This window comes from Anolis sagrei, chromosome 3 (genome assembly GCF_037176765.1).
Source record: "Anolis sagrei isolate rAnoSag1 chromosome 3, rAnoSag1.mat, whole genome shotgun sequence".
In the NCBI taxonomy this organism is placed as follows: Eukaryota; Metazoa; Chordata; class Lepidosauria; order Squamata; family Dactyloidae; genus Anolis; species Anolis sagrei.
The window spans coordinates 83345815-83370706 of NC_090023.1; the positions used below are offsets into that span (position 1 = coordinate 83345815).

General features: G+C 40.5%; 1 protein-coding gene across 1 annotated transcript; it reads left to right on the plus strand.

Annotated features, from left to right (window-relative positions):
* The first annotated feature begins 269 nt into the window (after window positions 1-269).
* Window positions 270-7435, plus strand: NR0B1 (nuclear receptor subfamily 0 group B member 1). The gene is made up of 2 exons (XM_060770128.2): window positions 270-1182; window positions 5693-7435. Exons 1-2 carry the CDS (start codon window positions 441-443, stop codon window positions 5935-5937), a joined length of 987 nt encoding a protein of 328 aa, XP_060626111.2. The 5' UTR covers window positions 270-440; the 3' UTR covers window positions 5938-7435.
* The last annotated feature ends 17457 nt before the right edge of the window (window positions 7436-24892 follow it).

A 24892-nucleotide genomic window follows, 5' to 3' on the forward strand; every position in this document is an offset into this window, starting at 1 on the left:
CACGGAAGGCAGCGTTGGGCGGAAGCGCCTTGGTGTGGCGGGGAGCCGGAGGGGGCGCTTCCTTCCTTCTTTCCGGCCGCTTGAACTTGGCGTGGGTCTCCCTCCCGTTCAGCCCTTCGCGGAAAGCGCGCGACGTGGGACGGTCGGGCGGAAGAAGCGGGAGGGCATTTGGAAAGGGACGGCGACAACACGCCCTCCTCTCCCGAGAAGGAGGGGAGGGGGGGGAGAGGGTGGAGTCCTGGTGGGGGGGGCTTTCTTCTTCTCCTTCTTCCCTCCTTCCCTCCCTCCCTCTCTTTCTCTCTCTTTCTCTCCTCCTCCCCGTCCCTTCCTTCCAGCCAGTCGGCAGCGTCTGCGCCTTTGAACTCCTGCGCGCTATAAATAGCCCCGAGGGCGGGCGTGCGGGCGTGCGGGCGAGGCGGCTTTCCCGCTCTTTGCCGGCCATGGCGTGCCTGGACCGCTGCCGCTGCTGCACGGACCACCGGCGCCAGGGCAGCATCCTCTACAACATCCTCAAGAGCCAGGAGCACCGCCAGCACCAGAAGGAAGAGGGGGAGGGCGAGGGGGAGGCGGCGGGCCAAGGCGGGGAGGCGCTGGCGGGCCCCCCTCCGCTGCCGGCCCCTCCGCTGCCGCTCCCCGCGAGGCCAGGGGCCGGGGCGGCGGGCTGCTCGTGCGGGGCCGGGCGGCGCGTGGCCCTGCGGAGCCCCCAGGCGGCCTGCAAGGCGGCCTCGGCGGTGCTGGTGAAGACGCTGCGCTTCGTCAAGAGCGTGCCCTGCTTCCAGGAGCTGCCGCTCGACGAGCAACTGGTCCTGGTGCGCAGCTGCTGGGCGCCGCTCCTCGCCCTCGGCCTGGCCCAGGACCGCGTCCACTTCGAGACCGTGGAGAGCGCCCGGCCCAGCATGCTCCAGCGCATCCTCACCACCCAGCCGCGCCCCCACCAACACCCCGGACAGCCCCAGGAGAAGCCCGGCCAAGCCCAGCCCCGCCACCACCGCCACCAGGGCGACGGCGACGACGAGGAGGAGGAAGAGCGGCTCCCGCCCCAGGACCCAGAGCCCCGCTGCCCCCAGCTGCCCTCGGCGGGGGAGATCCAAGCCATCCAAGGCTTCCTGGCCAAGTGCTGGAGCCTGGACATCAGCACCAAGGAGTACGCCTACCTCAAGGGCACCGTGCTCTTCAACCCGGGTCAGTGGGGCAGCCCTGGGGGCACGCTTTTGGGGAAGGGTCCAGGGTTCTCTCCCCCAACCTCTCCGCCTACTTCTTCCCCCTCTCTTTCCCCCCCTCCCTTTCTCCTTCCTCTCTCCCCTTCTCCCGTCCCCTCACTCACTCCCTCTCTCTCCCTCTCCCCTTCTTCTCTTCCTTACCTCTACTCCTCTCTCCCCTCCATTGCTCTTTCTCCCACTTCCCACCTTCCTCTCTTCTCCTTCTCCTCTTCTTCTCATCTTTCCCTCTACTCCTGTTCCCCCTCTCTCCTCTCCCTCGCTCTTTCTCCCTCTCCCCACCTTCCCCTTTTCTCCCTCTTCCCTTCTTCTCATCTTTACTTCTAGCCTTTTTTTTGCCTTCCTCCACTCTCTAACTCTTTTCCCTCTTCCCCCCTTCTTCTCATCTTTCCATCTATTCCTTTTCGTCCTTTCTCCCCTCCCTCTTTCTCCCTCTCCTCATTTCCCCCTCTCCTTCCTCTCCACTTCTTCTCATCTTTCCCTCTACTCCTTTTCTCCTTCCCTCCATCACTCTTTTTCCCTCTCTTCGCCTTCCCCTCATCTCCCTCTCCCCTTTTCTCCCTCTCTTCCCTCCCTTGCTCCTTTTCCCTCTCCAGTTTTCCGCTCTTCTCCCTCTCCTTCTCCTCTTTCCCTCTACTCCTTTTCTCCCTCTCTCCCCTCCATTGCTCTTTCTCCCTCTCCCCGTCTTCCTCTCTTCTCTCTTATCCCTCTCCCCTTCTCATATTTCCTTCTATTTCTCTATTGGGTTGCTGTGAGTTTTCTGGGCTGTATGGCCATGTTCCAGAAGCATTCTCTCCTGACATTTCACCCGCATCTACGGCAGGCATCCTCAGAGGTTGCATTGTTTGTTGGAAACGAGGCAAGTGGGGTTTATATATCTGTGGAATAATGTCCAGGGCGGGAGAAAGAACTCTTGTCTGTTGGAGGCAACTGTGCATGCTGCAAGTGATCACCTTGATTAGCATTGCAAAGCATGTGGACAATTTTAACAGAAAGAAGGAAAGCATGAAGATGAACAAGATCTGGTTACCAGCATTTTAAAAAATCCTTTAAAATCACAACAGTAAATAAAGAGGAACACTCAAAAACAGGAGAATTCCAGACAAGAAACAACCAGGGCCAGCTAATCACCTCCCAACAAATGATTCCCCAGGCCAAAAGCAGCCAATCCTTGATGCTGCAAGGCTTTTCAGTGCTAATCAAGGTGATTAATTGCAGCATTCACACCTGCTTCAAAAAGACACAAGTTCTCCCATCCTGGACATTATTCCACAGGTGTATGAACCCCACATGTCTTGTTCCCAACAAATCTCACAACCTCTGAGGATGCTTGCCATAGATGTGAGCGAAATATCAGGAGAGAATGCTTCTGGAACATGGCCATACCGCTCAGAAAACTCACAACAACCCAGTGATTCCAGCCATGAAAGCCTTGAACAACACATTTTCCCTCTACTCCTTTTCTCTGTCTCTCCCCTCCCTTGCTCTTTCTCCCTTTCTACTTCTTCCCCTCTCCCTCCCTTTCCTCCCCCCCCCCCCATCTGACCATTTTCTTTTGCTCCTTAGGCAGCTCCTGGGCAAGTCCTGCTATTCCTGCAGCTTGACCCTGCTTTATCTGCCATGGCTCAGTGCCACGGAATCAATGCTCGATGCTAATTGATTTACCTAAGGCAATACTGCTCGGTCAAGTGGAGAACAGTAGGAAGACTTTGTTACAGGTGGATTGATTCAATTAAAAGTCTCCCCTGGTTCTGAGTTTGCAAGAGTGGAGTTGAGCTGGAGTCCTTGGAGGTTTCTTATCCAGTGTATCATATGGTAGAATGAATGCAGTTTGACACTGCTTTAGCTACCATGGCTCGATTCAATGGGGTCCTGGGATTTGTAGTTTGCTGAGACAGCAGCATTCTTTGGAAGAGATGGTTTGTAAAACTACAACTCCCAGAATTCCATAGGATTGATTACGTGATTTTATCAAGTGTTTTTAAGGTTTGATATGTTCTTAATTATTGTTTTAATATATGCATTTATTTTATTATATATGTATATTTTACATGGCATTAAATTGGAGCCTATATATGTAAGACACGTTGAGTCCCTTACAGGGTTGAGAAAGGCAGAGTGTAAATAAGGTAAATAAATAAATGGAGCCATGACTGTTAAAGTGCTGTCAAATTGCATTAATTCTACAATGTCCATGAGCCCTTGGTTACCTGCCTGTCAGTGGGGTGTTGGTTGAGGGTATGGGACCATCTTTCAGATTGTGGAATGTACTTGAATATACATGATGAGATGTCTTGGAGATGGGAGCCAAGTCTAAACAGGAATGTCATTTATGCTTCATGTACACACCTTATATATAACCCAAAGGTCATTCTGTAAACACCATTTGCATCATGGTTGTGCATGAGGCATAGTTTGAATGATCAGAAGGAAAAGTTGTCACTATCTCAACCACCCAGGTGGACAGTTTTGGATTTTGGGGGTATTTTGGTATTCTGAATAAGGGATGCTATCTATAGTGGGGGGAGCTTTGTTGGGAAGTAATTGTCCTGACAAGTGGAATAGCATGAACAATTCTGGCTCTGAGGAAAAGAAGCCAATTTTCTAATTTCAAAACCATCTTCACCCTGGTTTATAGAGAGCAGAAACAAGAGTTCATCAGAAATCATTCAAGGAAATCCTTCTTTTTGTTTAATTGTTAATGGAGTCCAAGGAAGCACTCTGGCATTGTAAGATTTGGTACCCTTACAGCATGCAGGAGTCAACCTGCAGACTTGGAAAAAGGATAGAGAAATGTATTGTCGAAGGCTTTTATGGCCAGAATCACTGAGTTGTTGTGAGTTTTCCGGGCTGTATGGCCATGTTCCAGAAGCGTTCTCTCCTGACATTTCACCCACATCTATGGCAGACATCCTCAGAGGTTGTGAGGTTTCTGAGGAAGCCTGCCATAGATGCAGGTGAAATGTCAGGAGAGAATGCTTCTGGAACATGGCTATAGAGTCTGGAAAACTCACAACAACCCAATAGAGAAATGGTTAAAACTTTCTCTCTCTTTTGTCCAGGAAAATGAGTAACTGCAAAAATTCAATGGCATATTGCGAGAGAATAAAATAGCTTTTGTGAAATTAGAATGTTAGAATAATGCACACCCAGGGCTTTCGTTGTGAAGTTCAGATTTGTCTTGCTTTGGCTGAAGACCAGCTAGGTTTTACATTAAGAAAAATGGTGTCAAAGTAAGGTCACCGTACAAGTCACATTCAGATTTATGGTGTATTGTTCCCGAGGTAAGGCAGACTGAGATGCAAAACAAAATCATTTGAACATACTTCCAGGTTTTCATCTGAAATGACAAGGTTATCAAATATATCAAAGCTTTTTTAAATGTTTGTTTGTTCCTCTTTAGAAGTTTATTTGATGAATAGAGTTTATTTGATGACAAAACTATTTATAACACTGATCATATATTGGGTGTGGTGCCTAAGGCTACTATATTTCAGTCTGTTTTCAGTAAGATTCTCATTAGTGATAGTGTTATGGCACTGAATATGAGTAGACCTCACTCCCCTCAAATGTGTCTGATTTTGGCAAATTATTAAAACATTCAGTATTAGAATTTACAAACTGCATTCTAAAATATTTATTTTTACCAGTAAAGTTAAATCAGAAGAACCTGTAGAAAGCTGTCTAAGGAAGCATAATGTGTCACACAGCATTTGAGGATCTCAGATATGGTACTGAAATTTTGAATCAGATGTTGTAAAAATTTGGGAAAAAAACAATTCTAGTAATTATTCCTCAATATTATAGTATTGTTTTTGTGGAAAATGTGAGAGCTCTATGTTAATTTGAAATTCTTTTGGATTGTACTGTTGGGGGATATTAGAAATCTAGCTGCCCACGATGCACATTTTTATTTTAATCACTGACTACAAACAAAATTATTATCAAAAACTGAATTGTAGTGTATTATCTATGGTGTTTATGAGTTTTGCTAAAATAATGTTAATTGGTGTACGTGTTGTAATGGTTATTAGAGGGTCAAAATCTTCGGTCCTCTAGACAGTTTGGACTTTAACTCCCAGAATCCCTGAAGTACTTCTGAGGCTGGATCTACATTACCATATACTGCAGCTTGAACTTCATTACATGGGTCTTCACTGACCATATAATGCAGTTCAAATTGCATTATATGGTAGTGTATATCCAGTCTGAGAGCCCCAAACACTTGGATAACCAAATTTTGAGAACTGCACGCATCACATTCACAATAATGGGATTTCAATCCCTTAAATCAATGTTTTGAGAGGTACTAGAAGTTTAGAAAAGCCTGTTTCACTCTTACTTATTGTTCATGATTTCCCAGAATGTGGAAATAACGTGGGAAGTGTATTTCAGCTGCTAATCTGAGTGATAAAACAGTGTTACAAAGATAGAACTTGGTTTTGATGATGTTCTTTTCTCCCACACTCTTCTAGATCTACCAGGGCTGCACTGTGTACAGTACATCCAGGGACTGCAGCAAGAAGCACAGCAAGCTCTAAATGAACATGTCAGACTGATTCACAGAGGAGATCAGGCCAGATTTGCTAAACTCAATGTAGCTTTGTCCATGCTCAGATCCATCAATGCCAATGTTATTGCAGAACTGTTCTTTAGACCTATCATTGGAACCGTAAATATGGATGACATGCTGTTGGAGATGCTTTGTGCGAAATTATGAAGTTCAGTGTCAATATATATATATATATATATATATATACACACATATTATAACAGACCAATCCAACAATGAAACATCGTACAACAAAATAGTGTAAAGTATTGTAAAATAAACTAACTTATTGTTTTTACGTAACTAGTATTTTTGTATTCAATAATAAACTATTCTTTGACTGCATCTTAATTTTTTTAAAATAGAAACACTTAAGTTGTATGGTTTGCAACACTCGTGTATTTTAAATGAGAGAAAAGAGTGAAAACATGTTCATCTTATTGTGTTCAGAACTTGCTTTTTGAGTAAAAGTCCATAGGATTTCAGCATTCCTTTAGTGTCCAAAGTATAAGAGACTTTCAATAATGTGGTTTTTTTTATAATTACCTAAGTTGATCTCCATATTGTATGTTCAGATATAAGTCCTTACATTATCTGTTCTTATATGCTCATCCAAGGCATTCTTAAAATATATTGTTGGCATTTATTGATAAAGCATTTTAGTATTGCAATTTGTTACCCATAAGATTTAGCATAATATATTTAAATTGAAAACAAATCCTGTAAAGCATAGTACAAATTGTTAGTAAATACAAGCAATTAATTTCTTTTACTTTTGATAGTTGTTCAGTGAGGGTACATTTTTGTCTCAAGTTGTTGACAAAAAATCCATAAATTCAATGGCACTAATCTAGACATTGCAGATGGATTAAAATTTGGCTTTACATGTACCAGGTTGCCTGCCTAAATGTTCGATCTAATTTTAGTTTTCTGTTAGTCAACTATCTTCTTATTATTGAATTTATATACACAGAGTGGTTACCTTATGCTTACTTTTTACCAGAAACAATGAAAATAACAAATGGGTAATGCATAAAAAAACCCACCAGATTTTGAAATCCAGTCTTGAACTGGGAGTATTTTTTCCACTCCCCAAGCTATATTTGAAGTGCACAACAGAGCAAAACAACCTTAAACTATATTATGTTTACCAAGAAATCAAGGGATTAGAGAGCTAAGAATGCTCTAATACTGTTATAGTGGGGCAGCCTGTTTTGTTCTTGTGAAGGACAAAGGCCATTCTTAAGAATTGAGCAGTTGAGAATCAGCTTTATTCACAGTCATCTAAAGAACACAAAGGATATAAAAATGCAAAGCTTTAAAGGGAACATACTTTCCATTTTTACAAGCACATATGTGACATAGGACCTCATCACATTAAAGAAATTCCCCATCTTACCACGCTTTACTGCTGCAGCCATCGTGGAGCCTGCCGGTTCTCATCACATGACGCACATCTATTTCCAGTGGGGCTCCATGCTGGCTGTGCAATTGAAATGTGGTAAGAGGGGGAAACCTGAACACAGGAGACTACCTGTGTTCAGGTTGAGAATCATGGGGACAATGTGGGAGTTTTGGAACCTTTGTTTACATTGGGTTTGGTCCCCATGTAAGCCGTCCCAAGTACCTTCGGGGGGATATAAGAATAAAGTTATTATATTATAAAGCTATGCTTTCTGGTGTGTGATGGGCAAGTAGATGGTGCAACCACTGCAGGGTGCCAGACAACAGATTTGCCTTAGTGCCCCACAATTTGCCCCACTGTCCTACTGGTCCCCCCACTGTTCTACACATCAAGGACCTCAATACAATGAGGTCCTAAGTGATGTTCTGTGTAACTGATTTCAATGAAGAATTTTTCAAGGTGTATAGGAAATGATAAACAGGTGAGTATATGCATTATGAAAATATTATATATAAATAAATATGTGATGAAACACATATTTATTTATATTTATATTTATTTATATTTATATTTCTGAAGACAAATTAGGACTGTACAAAGTTTGACTCAACCAACATTCATCACTATAGACACAGCATTGCAACTGCAAGTCTCATAAACCTGTTTTTTTTGCCTGTTAGAGATTGCAAAAGCAAACACATGAACCCGGTTTGATAGCTGACAAGTTCTGCGGGCATTGTTTGGAAAATTGCAAGCACATATCAAATGCAAAAATAATAATATTTATATTGATGTGCTAATTTGTAATGCTGGTTTACACAACTGAAATTCTAGGTACATCCAAAAATACAGATATAAAACATATAATTATAAAATAATTGGCTGTGCAATTGAACAGTGGTTTGTATTGTGAAATAATTGGAATTTCACAATCAGTACACACTGGCAACATAAAAGTAGCTGCCCTATGAACAAATTAGGTACATTCATGTGATGCTGTACCCTATGTCTTAAATGAGCAAATGAAAGGAACTACAATGTATTTGGTACATATAGAAACCAAGTTTTACTGGAAACCAAGCTTCATCACAAACCATGTGGTACACTGGCATTCTTTCATGAAAACTGAAAAATAATTTGTATTTGAGTTCCTTTTACAGCATTGGGATATTTGTTCTAAAAATTAGCTGGAAAACACAAATCAGAAGTGCCTTGACTAGAATTACAAGTGTTTAGATAAATATCACTCTTGGGAGCAATCTACCAAACAGTGTTAATGCATATGAGCATCAGGGGGTTTTCCCTGGAGCCCTGCACAATTGCCACAAAAATAAAAGAGAATTGTCCAATAGTATTTTATGTTGTATTTTTGCGGCATCCTCCAATAGCTGTGGCAAAATCCTCAATGGCATATTACATTGCTGTTAATTAGACACAATTCCCCAAGAGTCAGTAGAATCAGTAATATATCCCACAAGACTTGGTAATACATAGAAAATAATAACTAACACATTTCTATTCATAGTGTCTTTTTATCATTGATGGAAGCTGCAAGTTCTGTAATGTGCAACTTTACATAATATGGTAAGTATCAATAACCACAAAATAATGTACAAAAATAAATGCCTTGTGCAGATACATTGTTTTTATACTTAGACACCCCACTAAATTCCAGTTTGCATACTGTCAGGAAAAATGCTTATATGCCTACATTAAACCTTTAGACTATTCACAAACTCATCTGGGTGGAGTTGAATTTGCACTTCAAGAAAGTTAAAAATTTTTGTTGAGTGCAGCTATCACTGGGTTGAGTCTGTCCCAAAACTTATGAGAAAAGATGGGGATAGCCATACTTAGCCCTTGAGATATGTTTAGACTATGACTCAGTCTCTCATACTTCCCTATGTTGGTTGGGTCTAGTGGGAACCTGCCTCCAACAGCATCTAGTATTTTCTATTTGATGGTTGTAGTACTATAATTATACGGTTAAATTATGTTCCTAACATCAAGGGCGCACAACTATAGAATAAAACAACAATGAAATATAAAATACCCTGTAAACTCAGCTCTTACAGTTTGTACAAATACTTACAGCTTTTAGCAAAAGCTCATTTAAAATCAATTCTACAACCAATGTTTGATTAATGGAATTCATGGGGCAGTTATGAAGTTGGTTAGGGCAGGAGTGTGGGCACTGGAAGGCATCTTGCCATCCTTCCTTTTTGGTATCCCTGCATTTGGTCAGGACTATTCACATCTTTCCCTATTTGTGTATTGTTCAGTCCTCGCAATTGACTAGCCTATCCACAGCTCACTTGATACTTTGATAATACATACATAACTCGTAGATTTGTGTAGTACATTAAAACAAAGGCAATTATTTTGTGTGTAAGGATGGGAGTACTTCATCTACTGGCTATTCTTGGTATTACGTTTTATATTAAACGTTTCCCAAGAAACCTCATGCGTGAAGTGATTGTATCCCGCAGACTACTCAGAACAGCAGGCAATTATTATAGAAATATATTTGCTACAGAAAAATCTACATGGTACATTACACCTTATATTTCTTTTTCTTTCTTTTTTTGAACAATTTTATTGAGATTTTTCAAAATACAAATAAAATACTTAGGGTGTTACTAAGAGAAATCAAAATAAGGCTTGAGGGGGAAGGTGGGGGAGAGATAAAAAACAAATAGAGAGCGAGAAATGAAAGAAAAGAAAGAGAGAAAAACAAAAACACCTTATATTTCAATGAAGATTCATAAGCAAGAAAAAAGTTTAAGTCGTCAAAAGCACATAGGGAATATCAATAAACTAGATCATGTTATGCAAAACTATTCCTTGGATATATTTATGTTGGGGCCTGCATAATATGAGATAGTTACAAAATCCTATCTCATATTAGAAGTTAAGCAGGGTCACTCATGTTCATACCAAATTGCTCTTAAGCAAACTTATGGTAAAGAATGCATATGCCCCAACATTTCTCTGATTCAAACCTGGACATATGGGATCCAGAAATATCAGATATGAGGTATTGTAGGCTGTTTCTCAGGGAAAGAACTGGCAAAATGACCTCTTGAGTATTCCTGGCCCAAGAAAACCTCATGAAATTCATAGTGTACCTCACCATCAGTTGACCGAAAGATACGCACACACACATTCATTATAAGAGAAACAAATCTATTATATTTTGTTCTGAACACATGAAAATAGCATTATACAGATGAAGATACAAAAAGAAAAGAAACTAATTTATCCAGGGCTAGTGAGTGTCTTGTTCATTAAAAATAGTTTACACACTGATCCTTTTGACCTGAGCTTGGAAAAAAATTCCAAAATTCCAGAATTCCCCAGTCTACATGGCCTGTGGCAAGGTCATTGATCATGCTTTCTGGAAGTTGTAGCTCAAAAAGCAGATTTCCTAGACATTTCTTCTGACCATTATATGTAGGATTTTGATGATAAGGCTTTATTTATAAGGATTGTGAGGCTGTACTCACACTAAAAACAGAGGTGTAAACTCCATATTGCTTTCCTTTTCTCACATCCTTCCGGACCTGAATGGGGAAAGGCAAGGCATTTACAGAAAGAAGTACATGACAACATTTTCTGACTCCTATTGAAACCTTTACACTTTCAAAGGTTTCAGACCGAGTGGATGTCATTTTTTACCATGAAGTACAATCCCTTTTCACAGGTGGCAGTGAAGGTTTGTAAGGAGAAACTGTTCCAGAATGCAAGATTGCTGCTGGCTCTTGTCTCCTTGTTTTTGAGTATTGCTTTATTCCAAAGAGCAAAAAGCAGGGTTCAGTATATCAAACGGCATCTATATACCCCATCATGCTCTATTTGTCTTCTGTGCCTGAGAGCTCATCAACATTAGCAAAAAAAGTCAAACACACCTCAGATCTGGGGCCACTTCAACACATGGTGCATCACTGTTTTTATAGTGAAAATGCTTATTTCAGGCTTTAAGAAAGCCTCCTTTTTTGCTTTGAAGCTTTAGGAAAATTGGGTTTTTATAAATACGTCCATCAGGATTGGCTTGGAATCAGGAGAGGGGAATGGAATGATTGAGGACAGAACAGAAAATGCCAGCAGGCAAGTTTCATCCCTCTGTTGAAGGGGCAACTAGATCCGCTCATTAGCTGCAAATGATAGCGCATCCCCAAGTCTCATGCTCCAGGTGGTTGGGTAAGACATTCCTCTGCCCACCAATGACACTTAAGAAGGGCCAGCTTGTCTGTTCATCCCTCTGGAGTGACCTCATTGATCAATTGCTGAATTGTGAATACATACTTTCAACCCCCCCCCCCCCCCAATCCTTTTACCCCAGCCTGCTGTACTTCTAAGTCCTGGAGAATGATATAGAGCAGGGGTTCCCAAACTTTTTCAACTACGGAGCCCTTTTTGAAGCAAAAGTTTCTTGTAGAGCCCCAATACATGTTTAGTGTTTAATTCTATCTGTCTATATTCTATGAGGCATTTTACAGATGGAAATTTATATGGAAATTTAAAAAGAACTGGAGATAATATTATTCATTATTTGGATCTACAAAATGATATAACAAGATATTTGAAAAATGTTACAATGTTACATGTACACCTGAAGTTAATGTGAACAATGTGCCTGCTTCTTCCAGCAGAGTTTGTCAGTTTAGCGGAGATTCTCTGAAATCTCCCTCAGTATTGTTCTCTTGGTTAATGAAGATCTAGCTCAGTTTCCTTCCAAACCTCCTCTCTCTCATTTTCGCCCTCTTTGCCTTTCAAACACATTCACTACCTGACTGAGTCACTTGGCTTACCAGCTCCTTGTCCCAGCTCCACTCTTGTGATCTCTGCTGGAAGTTTCTAAGCTTGGAATGCTCGTGCCAACCAATTCACTCCAAGGGATTGACCCAGGGTGGCCACCCATTGGATGCACCACACATCTGGCAACCTGTGTCACGGAGATGGGAAAAGGAAAAGGGGAGAGAAGAAGGAAGAGGAGGCGGTGGGAAGCATGATGGTACCACCATCACACATCCTTGGAGCAGCAGGAGGAGGGAAGCAGCATGGCACCACCTGACACACATGGAGCACCTCACTATCACTTGAGGAGTCCCAAGGGCTCTGTGGACAACATTTTGGGAACTCCTGCTATAGACATTGTACTTGGAAATAAGGGCATATGAATTTATGGCAATAGGCTTTCTTAAGTGTTAGTCTTTCCATTCAAATGGCACTCTACATGATCTGTGAAACCGCTAATGGATAATGTATTTTTAAAGGAGAACACAGCCCTATGTCTGTTTGCTTATATGGTCCTCACATCACAATCATGCTGCTTAGACAATTTTTATTATCTCTTTAAGCAAGGATGAAAATTTTGTGGCCCATGTGTCACATGTCCCCAAGCCATTATTGCACTTCCAAAATGTCCCCGTGGCCCCACCTCAAAACTGTCATCAGTCCATATCTGGAGTGGGGGCACAGGGGGAGGTTGTTGCCATCTTATTTTACTTTACATCATTTTAGCATCTCATCCCATTTTAGTCTTTTTTTTCAAATAAAAGTGAAAAGATGTTACCTGTAATTATAGTAAATAGAGAAAAAAATGCCAATTTCTGCCAATTAATAAATACTTTTGCTTAGTAGTTGGGCTGAGATATACTCCAAATCCTTGTCGCTGGTCTGTCCTTCTGCTATAGGAAAGGATAAATGAATGTCCTGAACCCCAAATTGGTTGGCACCAACATCTTTCACTTACGAAATGAGCACATTGCCAACATTACTCTCTTCTGGCTTATTCCCATTTTCCATTTTTGGTCTTGATTTATCTCCAATTAAAAGGATTAGATCAATTCTTGGACAATGAATCCATTAACATCTGTTGCCTTTTATAGTTTCTGAATTCAAACTCAAAATGGGTCATGAATAGATGGAGATCTTACACAGAAGTTCAGTTTGTCTGCCATCACCAAGCTCTGATCAATGGATGGAGTTACATGAAGTTCTGACAAACCAACAAAACAAACTTATTGACAGACCAGAGTGGCTAGGGTTCTACTGCCAGGCCTGTATAAAAGTTTATAAGTCAATCTGACTATGAATTATATTTCTGTTCTGCTGCTTCCTTCCCCCAAGTGATCAATTCCTTTTTCTTGCTACACCTTTTACCTCCCACTCGGATTTGCAGATGTTGAGTGCTTAAACTAAATTTAAGCACTATGCTTTTGATTTTCAGATGCTGGATGCAACTAACAGGGGGCTGTGGGCATACGCAAACCTGACTTTTGAAAATGTAAATTCATTTGGATAGTTGTATGTACATGTGCAAGGTGTGCACTGCATGCCAGCCCCTCAGAACTATATAGACATAACCTGAAAAGGAAAAAAAGAAAGAAACATTTTGGCCAAGGGGGTTATAATTCTAGTCAATAATTGGTTCATACATGGATCAGGATCCAGACATTGAGCAGCCACCTTGCTGATCTATGACATTGCAGATCCAGATTTGTACCTCATATACCAGCTGGTTTCTCAACTGCCTAGGAGTGTGGAAAGCTATTTCCCACTGCTGAATGAGGCTGACTCCAAGCCACAACCCCAGTTCCTTTACTGGGACCTCCTATATAACCCATGCCTGGTGTAAACTGGTTACTCACACCTAGATCCAATGCCCGCATCACCGCTCCCACAAAGATGTGACAAAATACAAGGAACAAGAGATATTTCTATCAGAGGGAGGGAGGGTTGGTGGGATGAAATCTTGGAATTGGTGAATTGACAGAGTTTGTTCGGATCCCAAGTGCATATACTGGATTGGATACTACACTTGGGCCGCTGGCCATGTGGAGAAGGCCTGCTAGCCAATGAGCACTGGCCAGTCCCCAGACCACTGAAATTTCTCCCTGGTACCCATGTACCAGCTGAATGGTGGAAGCAACCACTTTATCACCAAGAGCTCCTGCCATTCTGTGCGCCTGCATGGGCATGCAATGTTGACAACTAAGGTAAGTTGGGCATTGTATATATGAAAGTATCAAATGATGGACTAGGCAGTAACTCTTGAACATTTAATCACATTTTTTATTTAGAATAATAAAAGCAATCTTCCACTTTTGGCACTGTCTGTTGTCGCCAATATATTGCAAATAATATCCTGGCTACTGATACCATGTATTGAACACTTTTCTCATATTCTTGTGAAATTTGTTTGTGAATGAGACCTAATAGAAAGGTTTCAGGCTCTAATTGTTTTTGTTGCAACTCAGGAAAGATTCACCTTGCTCAAGACACCACCACACCTCAAGGCTGTAGGTTTTGTAGTTTATTGAGAAAAAGAAAAATCAAAACAGAGAAATAAAGTTGCAAAAGTTCAATAGGCAAAACAGAGTCTTAAATGCAAAGGCAAAGTTCCCAAGATCCAAAGGCAAATAACATGAAGCATAATCCGTTAGCATTGGTTAAACAAGAGTCCATGGCAGCAAGACCAGGTCTCCAAAAATCAGGATCAAAACCAAAGTCCCAAAAGCTTTCCCCAAAAGCCAAGGCATTTCCACAGAAGTTAACAGGGTAGAAACAACATTGCACTGACAAAGAATGCCCTTTGATCAGATCATTAAATATTAGGGCTGGGCGGTTTCGTTTCGTTAATTCGTAATTCGTTAATAATTCGTTAATTTTTTCAATTACAAAAAGATAACGAACCATTCTGGAGCAATTATTAAAAAAAACGAATTTTCAAAAACGTTTTGTAAATGCTTCGTATTTCGATATTGTATTTGTTTCGTTATTGTTTTGAGGTCGTTTCGCTATTATTTCCGCATGTCTGGGCCAGTTTTATGGTTTAATTAGTGAAAAAAAATTATAATATCACACCAACAGTCAACAACAGAGGGAGAGGGAAGCTTCAGAAGGTTTTGGAGGTTTTTTAGCGTATTTCGCGGTCGCGTCCGCCATTAACGAATCGATTCGTTAATTTTTTACCATTTACGAAATTTCGTAAATATCGAACTTTTTAAAAGGAAAATTTTGTAATTATTTTAAATATCGAAACAAAAAAAAACCCCAAATACAAATCGATTTTAGAAACAAATTTTTCCGTTGTTACCCAGGCCTATTAAATATGTTTTCCCAACATGAAAGCATTATGTTGACCTCTAGCTTCACGTTTGTTGGCGCTTCTGCGAACTCTTAATTGCAAATGGTCCTGTCTAATCAAATCTCCACTATCTTCAAGGCCAGATAGCTCACTATCCTGGCCCTGCTGGGCCTGGTCACCCTGGGAACCAAAAGGCCCTGAACTCTCAGAAGGAGCCTGCACCTGCAGCTGTGAAGTTTCACTATCTTTATCTAAAGCCACATTCCTTTCTCTGGGGAACAGAAATGCCATCTCTTCTTCAGAATCAACACTATCTGCCTCAATAACCAGAATATGTTCAGAAATCTGTAACCCATCATCCTCATTGTCCTGAGGAAACTCAGGCTCAGAAAGCTCAGGCTCAGACTGAGCCACAGCATTTTTGTTGTTTAATGTATTTTCTATTATTTTGTGTATTTTGTCCAATATTTTTTTTATTTTGTGGGCATATTAGTTACAACATATGATAAAGGAGCCAACTACTGCATTGCATTTCCAACAAATATTCCTTCTTTTCAGTTGGATTTTAGCTAGTTGTTCTGGTGTCATATACCAATAATACATTACCTTATAAAAATTCTCATAGAGACCATAGTGGTGGGTGAATTTTAACCTACTACTTGGAAAATCTAAAAATAATAACAACTGGCTTCTTAAATTTAAAAAAGTACATTGAACTGAAAAAAGATTCAAGTTGAACAACAATCGATGGAAAGAATCTTCCAACATTATTGAGAACACAAAGTGGAATTGCCCACAAACATTAAATTACCTGTCTTCTTTTCTATTCTTAATTTTTTGTAAATAGAACAATGTACTAAAAATAAATAAAAAGAATATTTTAAAAGAATAATAAAAGCATAGGATAACCTATTTGATGAAAGAATCCATAGACAATACTGGACATTATTTCCATTGCCACTTGATTAAACAGGTATAACTCTTTATGAACACATTTTATTCTTCTGAGGTTAACAAAAGAAAAGACAGAATAAGCAACTTAACAAGTCAGGCAGTTTTTCAGGTCTATATGACTTATCTGGGATACAGGAAGGTTAATCAACTGCCTGACCTATTTCTGCTGAGCTCTAGTTGTTCAGATTCCAGAATTCTCTGTAAATCTTCATGGTGTGAAAAAACGGAGCAAGATGAGCTTTATCAATTACTTGAATTTGACAAAATGTTGAAAGAGTTTAAAGAACATCAGAGAAAACTTGGGGTGCATCTACACTGTAGAATTAGTGGGGCTTGACACCCCTTTAATTGCTATGACTCAATGCTATGGAATTATGAAACTTATAATTTTATAAGGTCATTAGCCTGATTTGCCAAAAAGTACTGGTGCCTCACCAAACTACAAATTTTAGGAGTCCCTAGTACTGAGCTAATGCAGTTTATGGACTTTGTTACATGTGCCACTACAATTGGCCATGGCAGTATAGCTGCGTTCCTGCAGCACCCACCCAGAGGACTTTGGGTAACTGTCGCCCCATGTCCTGCACCATTCCGGATTCCTCCCTAGATCATCACATGGAGGAAAACATGTTTAAACCGACTCGAACCACCCTTCCTTATGAAAAGACAGGGAGCCTTCTGTTTCTTTATTTATTATTTATTTCAAGTATTTGTATCCTGTCCTTTTCAACCCGCGAGGGGGGACTCAGGGTGGCTTATAACTGGAAGTCATTAGATGCTAATAACAAACAATCGCAATACAGACAATTAACATAAATAAAACAACAAGATTATAAAATACATTAAAATATTGGCCATTAAAATATTAAAACACACCCAGGCTTAAGTCTGCAAATCCAAATCCTGTTGTTTGCCACTGGCGATTTTTCAGTGGTGATAATAAATAATATAATAACTTTATTTTTATACCCCACCACCATCTCCACTAGGGGATTTGGGGCAGCTTACAAAGGGACAAACCTGAAGATTACAGATAAAACAAACACATTAAAATAAAATCAACAACAGCAATCAAATAAAAACAAATCACAATCACAAATCAACATGATAAAAACAATATCATGGCTGAAACAAAAATCGAAGCTGGGTTCGGGGACTCATAATAAGTGCAATAGTTCCTAAATAGAGCTGAGGGAAAGTGCAAAAATTTAAAAGGGCCAGGCTAGAAGGGTAATACCCTTAGCAGTAAGGTGTTGAGATAACCAGAAAGAGGGACAAACTAAAGTGCAGGAGCTTAGATCAGGTTGGGCCAATTGTCTGGTGAACTACCAAATCAAATTAGGTTTGTTTTCCCAGTTCTGCCATGGAGTCATCCTGGAAGTAGTTTTCCAGAGTGTGATGTGAAAAAAAAACCCCTTCTGCCCCCAAAATCAAGAGTGAAGAGGTCCAAAGTGATGTCAAATTTCATTCCTTTTACAGTGTAGATGAATACATAGTTATTGATATGTCTAAATTTTTTTTAGTTACTTATTCCAGACATTTATTCATCTCCTTTTGAATCACCAGGGCTGCTGAGGCAAAGCATAATTGATAAAAAAACACTAAGAACTAAAATTGTAGTATATTGAAACAATGCCTCTTTATCCAAGAAAATGAGAAATGTTGATGCAAAAGAGAAAAATAAGAATGCCTAGTGGAGAATAACCCTGAAAGGTTAGGCAAAAATGTGTGAAATTACTAGTTATGGTTAATTCTCTAACTGTTCTTTCTTAATGAACAACATGTTTATTGTGCTTTATATTATACACAATTTTCTACATGATTAGTGCTTTACAATATACACAAGTAAACTTCATTTCACAGTATGTTCACACAATTAATAGATGACAAAACATATAAAAAGGATAAAAATCATATCACACAAAAACAAGACATGAGTAACATTAATATAATAATAAATAGCTGTGACTTTGCACAGAGAAATTGGCCATAAAGATCTAGCCATGTTTTTATTAATTTGTTAGAGTAGGTACATTTTACTCTTTCTTTCTGTAAGTTCAGGGTGATATCACTTTGTATTCTTCTCATCTTCCTAAAAGCTCACCTATCTCTTGTTGCTCCCCTCAACCTCATCCCAGTGACATGGCCATATAGAGGCCAGAGAAGAGTAGGGGCAGCAGCCAAGAAACATTTGGCTACAGCCAAATGGCAGATTCACAATCACAATGTTATCTCTGGGACCTCCATGGCCATGTTTGGGGAGCAGGAAGGGTGAAGTGAGTTCTGAATAGTTGAAGGTCACTGTGTTGATTTCCTCCTTCATCATCAAAAGACACACAGCAATGCTCTACAGCAGACATGGGCAAATTTTCTAACTTGGGGGTCGCATGGAGGGCCAGAGTGGGGTGGGGTGGGCAGGCCAGGAAGAGACGATTCTCCCCAAGCCCCCTCCCTGCCCTTTCCTCCCCTTCCTCTTCTCTTTTGGAAGCAGAAGGTGAAGGAAAGACGAGAAACATTTGGATCCCAAAAGGGTTGGCCTTGGCCAGGATGAGATGGTGGATGAGAGAGGAAAAAGTGTATCCATTAGACCCTGCATTGCCTACTCCCGATATAGAATCCTAGAACCCAGAGTTAGAAGAGATCCCCAAGGGCCATCCAGTCCAACTCCCTGCCATGCAAGAAGGCACAGCCTCTGCAGAAAAGCTTCCAGAGAAGGAGACTCCCATCACATTCTGAGGCAGCCTATGCCACTCTCCAGCAGTCTCTTATTCCTAATCTTTTCAGTAGAATCTCTTTCCCTGCCATTTGAAATCATTACTCCCTTGTACCCTGGTCTCTAGAGCAGCTGAAAGTCAGTTTTTCCCCTCCTCCTCAATGGGATGCCCTTTTAAACCTTGAAACATGGTTGTCACGTTCCCTCTCTAGCTTCTCTTCTCCCAGCTAAACATCCCCCAGGAGGAAAGGAGGAAAGAAAAAGAGAAAGAAGGAAAGAAGGGAGTGAGGGAGGGAGGAAGAGAAGGATGGGTGGGATGGAGGGAAGGAGGGAGGAAAGAGGGAAGAAAGGAAGGACAAAATGGTGGAAGGGAAGGAAGAAGGGAGGGAACCGGACGCAGCATATAAATATAAAGGTACTATTAGTTTGTGGCAGTCACAAAGACAATGTTTTTGGAGTATAACTACTACTTTCAAAGTAAGTACTGCACAATTAAACAGGAAATAACACTTTCAAACCAGGAACAGATTTCCCCCCAAATTTTGTTACATAGTGTAATAGATAATACACATTGTCCCAAAATGTTATTTATAATGCTCAAAGGCAATTTCTTAAAAATACACAGTTTCCACACCAATATTAGAAAGCTGAATGCATTTTGACCTTGAGGTAGTCCTTCAGTAGCAGGTTAAAATCAATGCAGTCTTTCTCAGTTTTGCTTCATATGTTGTTTCCCTGCACATGGGACAAAGATCTATCCATTAATTCTCATATACTGTTATAAAAATATAATGCTAATAAAATAATAAAAAGCACAATGCTAACAAACTAAATAGAGCTCCATACCCAACACACAAGACTATAGGAAGAGTGTTATTCTGCATGCTATTTATCAGAAGAAAATGGATCGGGCAACCTTAGACCCAAAAGTTGTCATAGTCAAACTTAAAACTATTTTTTTAATTTAAGGTTTTTATTGTAAACACAGGTAAAATAATATCAATATCAGTCACTATTTCAAAATAGAAACACAATGTTGTTCTCTTAACCTTGTTAACATTGCTAATTCCACATTTATCTCCCACCTGTGTCTATTGATATTTCTCCCCTCCCCTCCCCACCCTCTGGGAACAGTACTTTCCTTCATTCAAATATTATTTTAGTTGAACTATCCCCTTGAGAGAGTATAATTCAGTTCTTTGTATTTGTCTTTCTTTCTTTCTTTTATTTACTGCATTTATATCCCGTTCTTCTCACCCCGAAGGGGACTCAGGGCAGATTGATTCTACCTATCAGTCTTCCCCATGTCAGATCCCAGTTCTTCTTGATTTGGCCTGATGTGTATTCGGTTCTCCTTTCAAGGATGTACAAGGATTATATCCAGGATTAAAACCTTCTATTTATAACTAGTGGCAAGTACTCCTAAATGATCAAATAGAAAGAACTAGATACCATTAATTTTCTGATTGAGTTATCTTAATGAAAAATGTGTTTATTTGTGTCCTACAGTTTACAGAATTGTTTTGACAACCAGTACATTTCCACATATACATTCTTTTCACATAGAAGCTTTATTAATTGATCTGAGTGAGGGTTTCTAAGTTAATTCGTTTCAAAGCTTTTTTAAATAGCCTGATACCTTTCTAGCATCAGTTCAAGTGAAAATTAGTATTCAATGAGGAATTCTCAACAAGAACAGCTTATCTCTTTTGTTTGCTGCATGCTCAAAGTAGACACTTTACATCAAAAGTTAAATACTATAATTATTGCAAGACCTTTAACTTCAGAAAGAGCTCAAGTTTTTATTTCAAGCATGCTTGCAATGGAGAGGGTGAGGAAGAGAGAGATTAAATAGCTGACATTTGTCTTTTCACAAGTATTGCAACTAGTATCTGTCCTCTTGATACTGATTCTCTTGTTTTCTGCAGAATCAAATCTCCAGGATGAAAACCTTTAATTTTGTGAAATGCACCATGATGTCATTGCTATTTTATTTAATACCCTCCAAATAATAACCCAAGGAGAGCTGAAGAAATGTAGGTGCTGCTTGTTTTCCAGGATGTCTTGCAGAGTCCTTTCTCGGAGATTTCTGTAGAGCTTAAGGCTTGCTATTAATAGTGGACCTTTTGCAGTCTTCACACTGCAAATGGAAAATAATCTACCATACTTTAAAGTTGCATTTAAGACATTTCGTGTTATATTGATTTTTTGTCCATGTCAGGGAGTGGCTTGAGAAACTGCAAGTCACTTCTGGTGTGAGAGAATTGACCGTCTGCAAGGATATTGCCCAGCGGATGCCTGGATGTTTTGATGTTTTAACATCCTTGTGGGAGGCTTCTCTCATGTCCCCACACGGGGAGCTGAAGCTGACAGAGGGAGCTCAACCCGATCCCCCGATTCGAACTGCTGACCTATCAGCCAGCAGTCCAGCCAGCACAAGAATTTAACCAATTGTGCCACCAGGATCCTGTTATGTTGATGAAAGAAGTGAAGACAGAAATCAAGTGAAATTGGTTTCAGTAAATGATCTAGCGTTACAACTATTTTAAGAAGGGAGGACATATCTCTCTGTTCGCTGAGCTGCTGAACTTGTTAACTGAAAGGTCATAGGTTTGAATCCGGGGAGTGGCGTGAGCTTCTGCCATCAGCCCTAGCTTCTGCCAACCTAGCAGTTCAAAAACATGCAAATGTTAGTAGATCAATAAGTACCGCTCTGGCTGGAAGGTAATGGCGCTCTATGCAGTGATGCTGGTCACATAACCTTCGAGGTGTCTACAGACAAAGCCGGCTCTTCAGCTTAGAAATGGAGGTGAGCACCAACCCCCAGAGTCGGACACAATTTTTGAATTTAAGATGGACTCAATATAGAGCTTTGATTTTCTGACATAGTCCAGAACATTAATTGATGTGGATTTTGAAACAAAATTAATTTTGCACTGTTAGTTTAATGATTGTAGTAGTCTCCAATTCTTCACTGCTATTATACAGACGTAAGTGCTACTCAGACCCCTTCTGCATTGCCATATAATGCAGTTTGAACTGCACTATATTGTCAGTGTAGACTCATAGAATGCAGATTGTATTACATTAAACTGGATTATATGAGTCCACACTGCCATATAATCCAGTTCAATTCAGTTAATCTGCATTCTGAATCTGCATTATATGGTAGTGTAGATGGGTTTTCAATTCATTTGAACTTTTCCCACAAATATGAAAACCTTAAGAAAAAACAATATTCCTTCCTATCTATCCCATATTGCTATGAAGCACAGTTTAGTAATAAAAGGACTTAGTTGTTTGAACCACATATTCCTCAACATATCTGTTTGAATTGCCTATACAAACTTTATGGAACACACTATCTCCTGATGATCACCCCACCCTTTTGATGCATATTAATTTTATGGTCCAGTGCACCAGCTGCTATTTCATCAGCATGTTTACAGCTGTTTCATGTATATCACTCCAGGGTGGTAACAACTAGAGCCACAAACACTTATTTAGAGCATATAATGTTTCCTCTGAATTTTCTTTTAAACTATATTAAAATCCCATTCTAAACCCACATGCAGGTCGTCTTTATAGCAGTACAATATTTCTTTTTTAGACTTAAAAATGTCAATATTATAACTTGGGAATTAATATTGATTTATACAATAAAACTTTTTTCTTACAAAATGGAGTTGAAAGTTTATGTTTCAAGAAGGATTAATAGAAGTAATTTCAGCAAAGAAAACGTTATAGAAAGCTATAAAATAATTTTGTGCATACTTTTCTGCCTTTCTTCTTCAGAAATTTCTTGTCTTTTCACAGAACTCTCATGGTAGAACGTAACAGCTTAGATTTGAGAAGACAGGTTTAGGTTAGCAGTTATACAAACCTAGAGGGGCCTATTTTGGCTTATCTAATATATTGGACTAAAACACTGTGTTCTGTTAGTCTTCAGGAATGGTACTTCAGGACATCAAAAATCATGTCAACAGCTCATTCTCTTGAAAGATGGCTTGGTAGCAGAAAGAATGAAGTATGTGGGTGTTCCTCTGGATTTCATGGCTGAAGAATTTCCATTTCCATTTGTGCACCTCATTTACTTTAGACATGCCTATTTAAAATTGTCTGGTGCTCAGTAATGCGGACACAATAAAAATGAGGTGCTAAGGAGGAGAGGGCAAGTTTATTTTCTTCTGCCCTGGATATTAGGACACAGAGCAATGGATTCAAATTGCAGAAGAAAAGATTCCACCTAAACATTAGGAAGAACTTCTTGATGGTAAGAACTGTTTGACAGTGGAATATGCTGCCTTGGAGTATAATGAAGTATTGTACTCTGGAGGTTTTTGAGCAGAGGCTGGATGGCCATTTGTCAGGAGTGCTTCAACTGGATGTTCCTGCATGGCAGCAGGTTGGACTAGATAACCCTTGTGGCCTCTTCCAATGCTATGATCCTATGAATCTATGATTCTATGTTGCCATACTGTCAAAATCAGCATGAATGTCAAAGGAGCTCATCACACTTACTTTTTGTAGCATCCTAGGATGCCAAAGGGACAGTCCAGTGATGGATGGGCACACTGCCCATCACACAATGTCATTGCATTTTCTGTTGAAGCCCTGAACCAAATGGAATGGAAGTGTCATGGGAGGCTTCGCTCCTAACACAGGAAGGCTCCTGTGTTGTGTTGGCTCTAAAGAAGCTCTTTCAGAAGGGATTGTCCGGATGAGTTCAGTTGAATCTTTCTTTCTTGGTTATGTCATGTTGGTTCTGGTGGCCTATTCCAAAACAGCGACATCTGCTTGTTTTACTCATAGCTCCTTCTGCAAAGCACCAGGACCTTGAAAGATGCATTGAATCCTGATAGCTCTCCATAAACATAAACATACCCTATCCCTTTATTAGCTATTGGTCATAGTGGAACTTTCTATAACAGAAAGATGAACATGTCAACTTGAACGACTGCAGTTATTGTTTGCCCCTACACATATGGCATTCATAATGTAACAGTGTAATTGCACTTCTTTGCTGGATCATACCTTGACAAACCACAGAAAACCATTATCCCCACTTCTTCATTTTAGCTAACCAGTTTAGATAAAAGAGATAAAATTGTAACTGTGCAAGACTCTGCATATCTAGATGTGACACCTTTTCAACCAAGCACTTCCCATGAAGTTGATGGGAGGATTAGTGCATGATTTGTTAGAGTGTGCAAATTAAAATAGAGTGTCCTTGAACAGTGGAAACTGATCAGTGGTATAAAACCCTACTCCCACCTTTAAAAATGGAGTGAAAGGGTCTCTTTTCAGGTTGCTTTATCTATGTATGGCTAGCTGCAAGGGAACCATGAATCTCTTTCCATTGTAAATGCAACCTGTTGCCATAGAGGATAAGGCAGTGCAGCAAATGGAAACGTCTGGCACTGTAAGGGGAAAAAACCCAAAGTCACATGCAACTCCTGGAATGATTCCATCAGCGCTGCCTCCGGAAAATCCTGCAAATTTCCTGGGAAGACAAGCGGACAAACGTCAGCGTGCTGGAAGAAGCAAAGACCACCAGCATTGAAGCGATGGTCCTCTGCCATCAACTCCGCTGGGCCGGCCACGTTGTCCGCATGCCTGACCACCACCTCCCAAAGCAGTTGCTCTACTCTGAACTTAAGAACGGAAAACGGAATGTTGGTGGACAGGAAAAGAGATTTAAAGATGGCCTCAAAGCCAACCTTAAAATCTCTGGCATAGACACTGGGAACTGGGAAGCCCTGGCCCTTGGGCGCTCCAGCTGGAGGTCAGTTGTGACCAGCAGTGCTACAGAATTCGAGGAGGCACGACTGGAGGGCGAAAGAGAGAAACATGCCAGGAGGAAGGCACGTCAAGCCAACCCCGACCGGGACCGCCTTCCACCTGGAAACCAATGCCCTCACTGTGGGAGAAGATGCGGGTTAAGAATAGGGCTCCACAG

Coding starts and splice junctions, on each gene's coding strand:
- NR0B1 (XM_060770128.2), top strand. CDS start 441: ATGGCGTGCCTGGACCGCTGCCGCTGCTGCACGGACCACCGGCGCCAG. Junction 1,183..5,692: donor CACCGTGCTCTTCAACCCGG/GTCAGTGGGGCA, acceptor ACACTCTTCTAG/ATCTACCAGGGCTGCACTGT.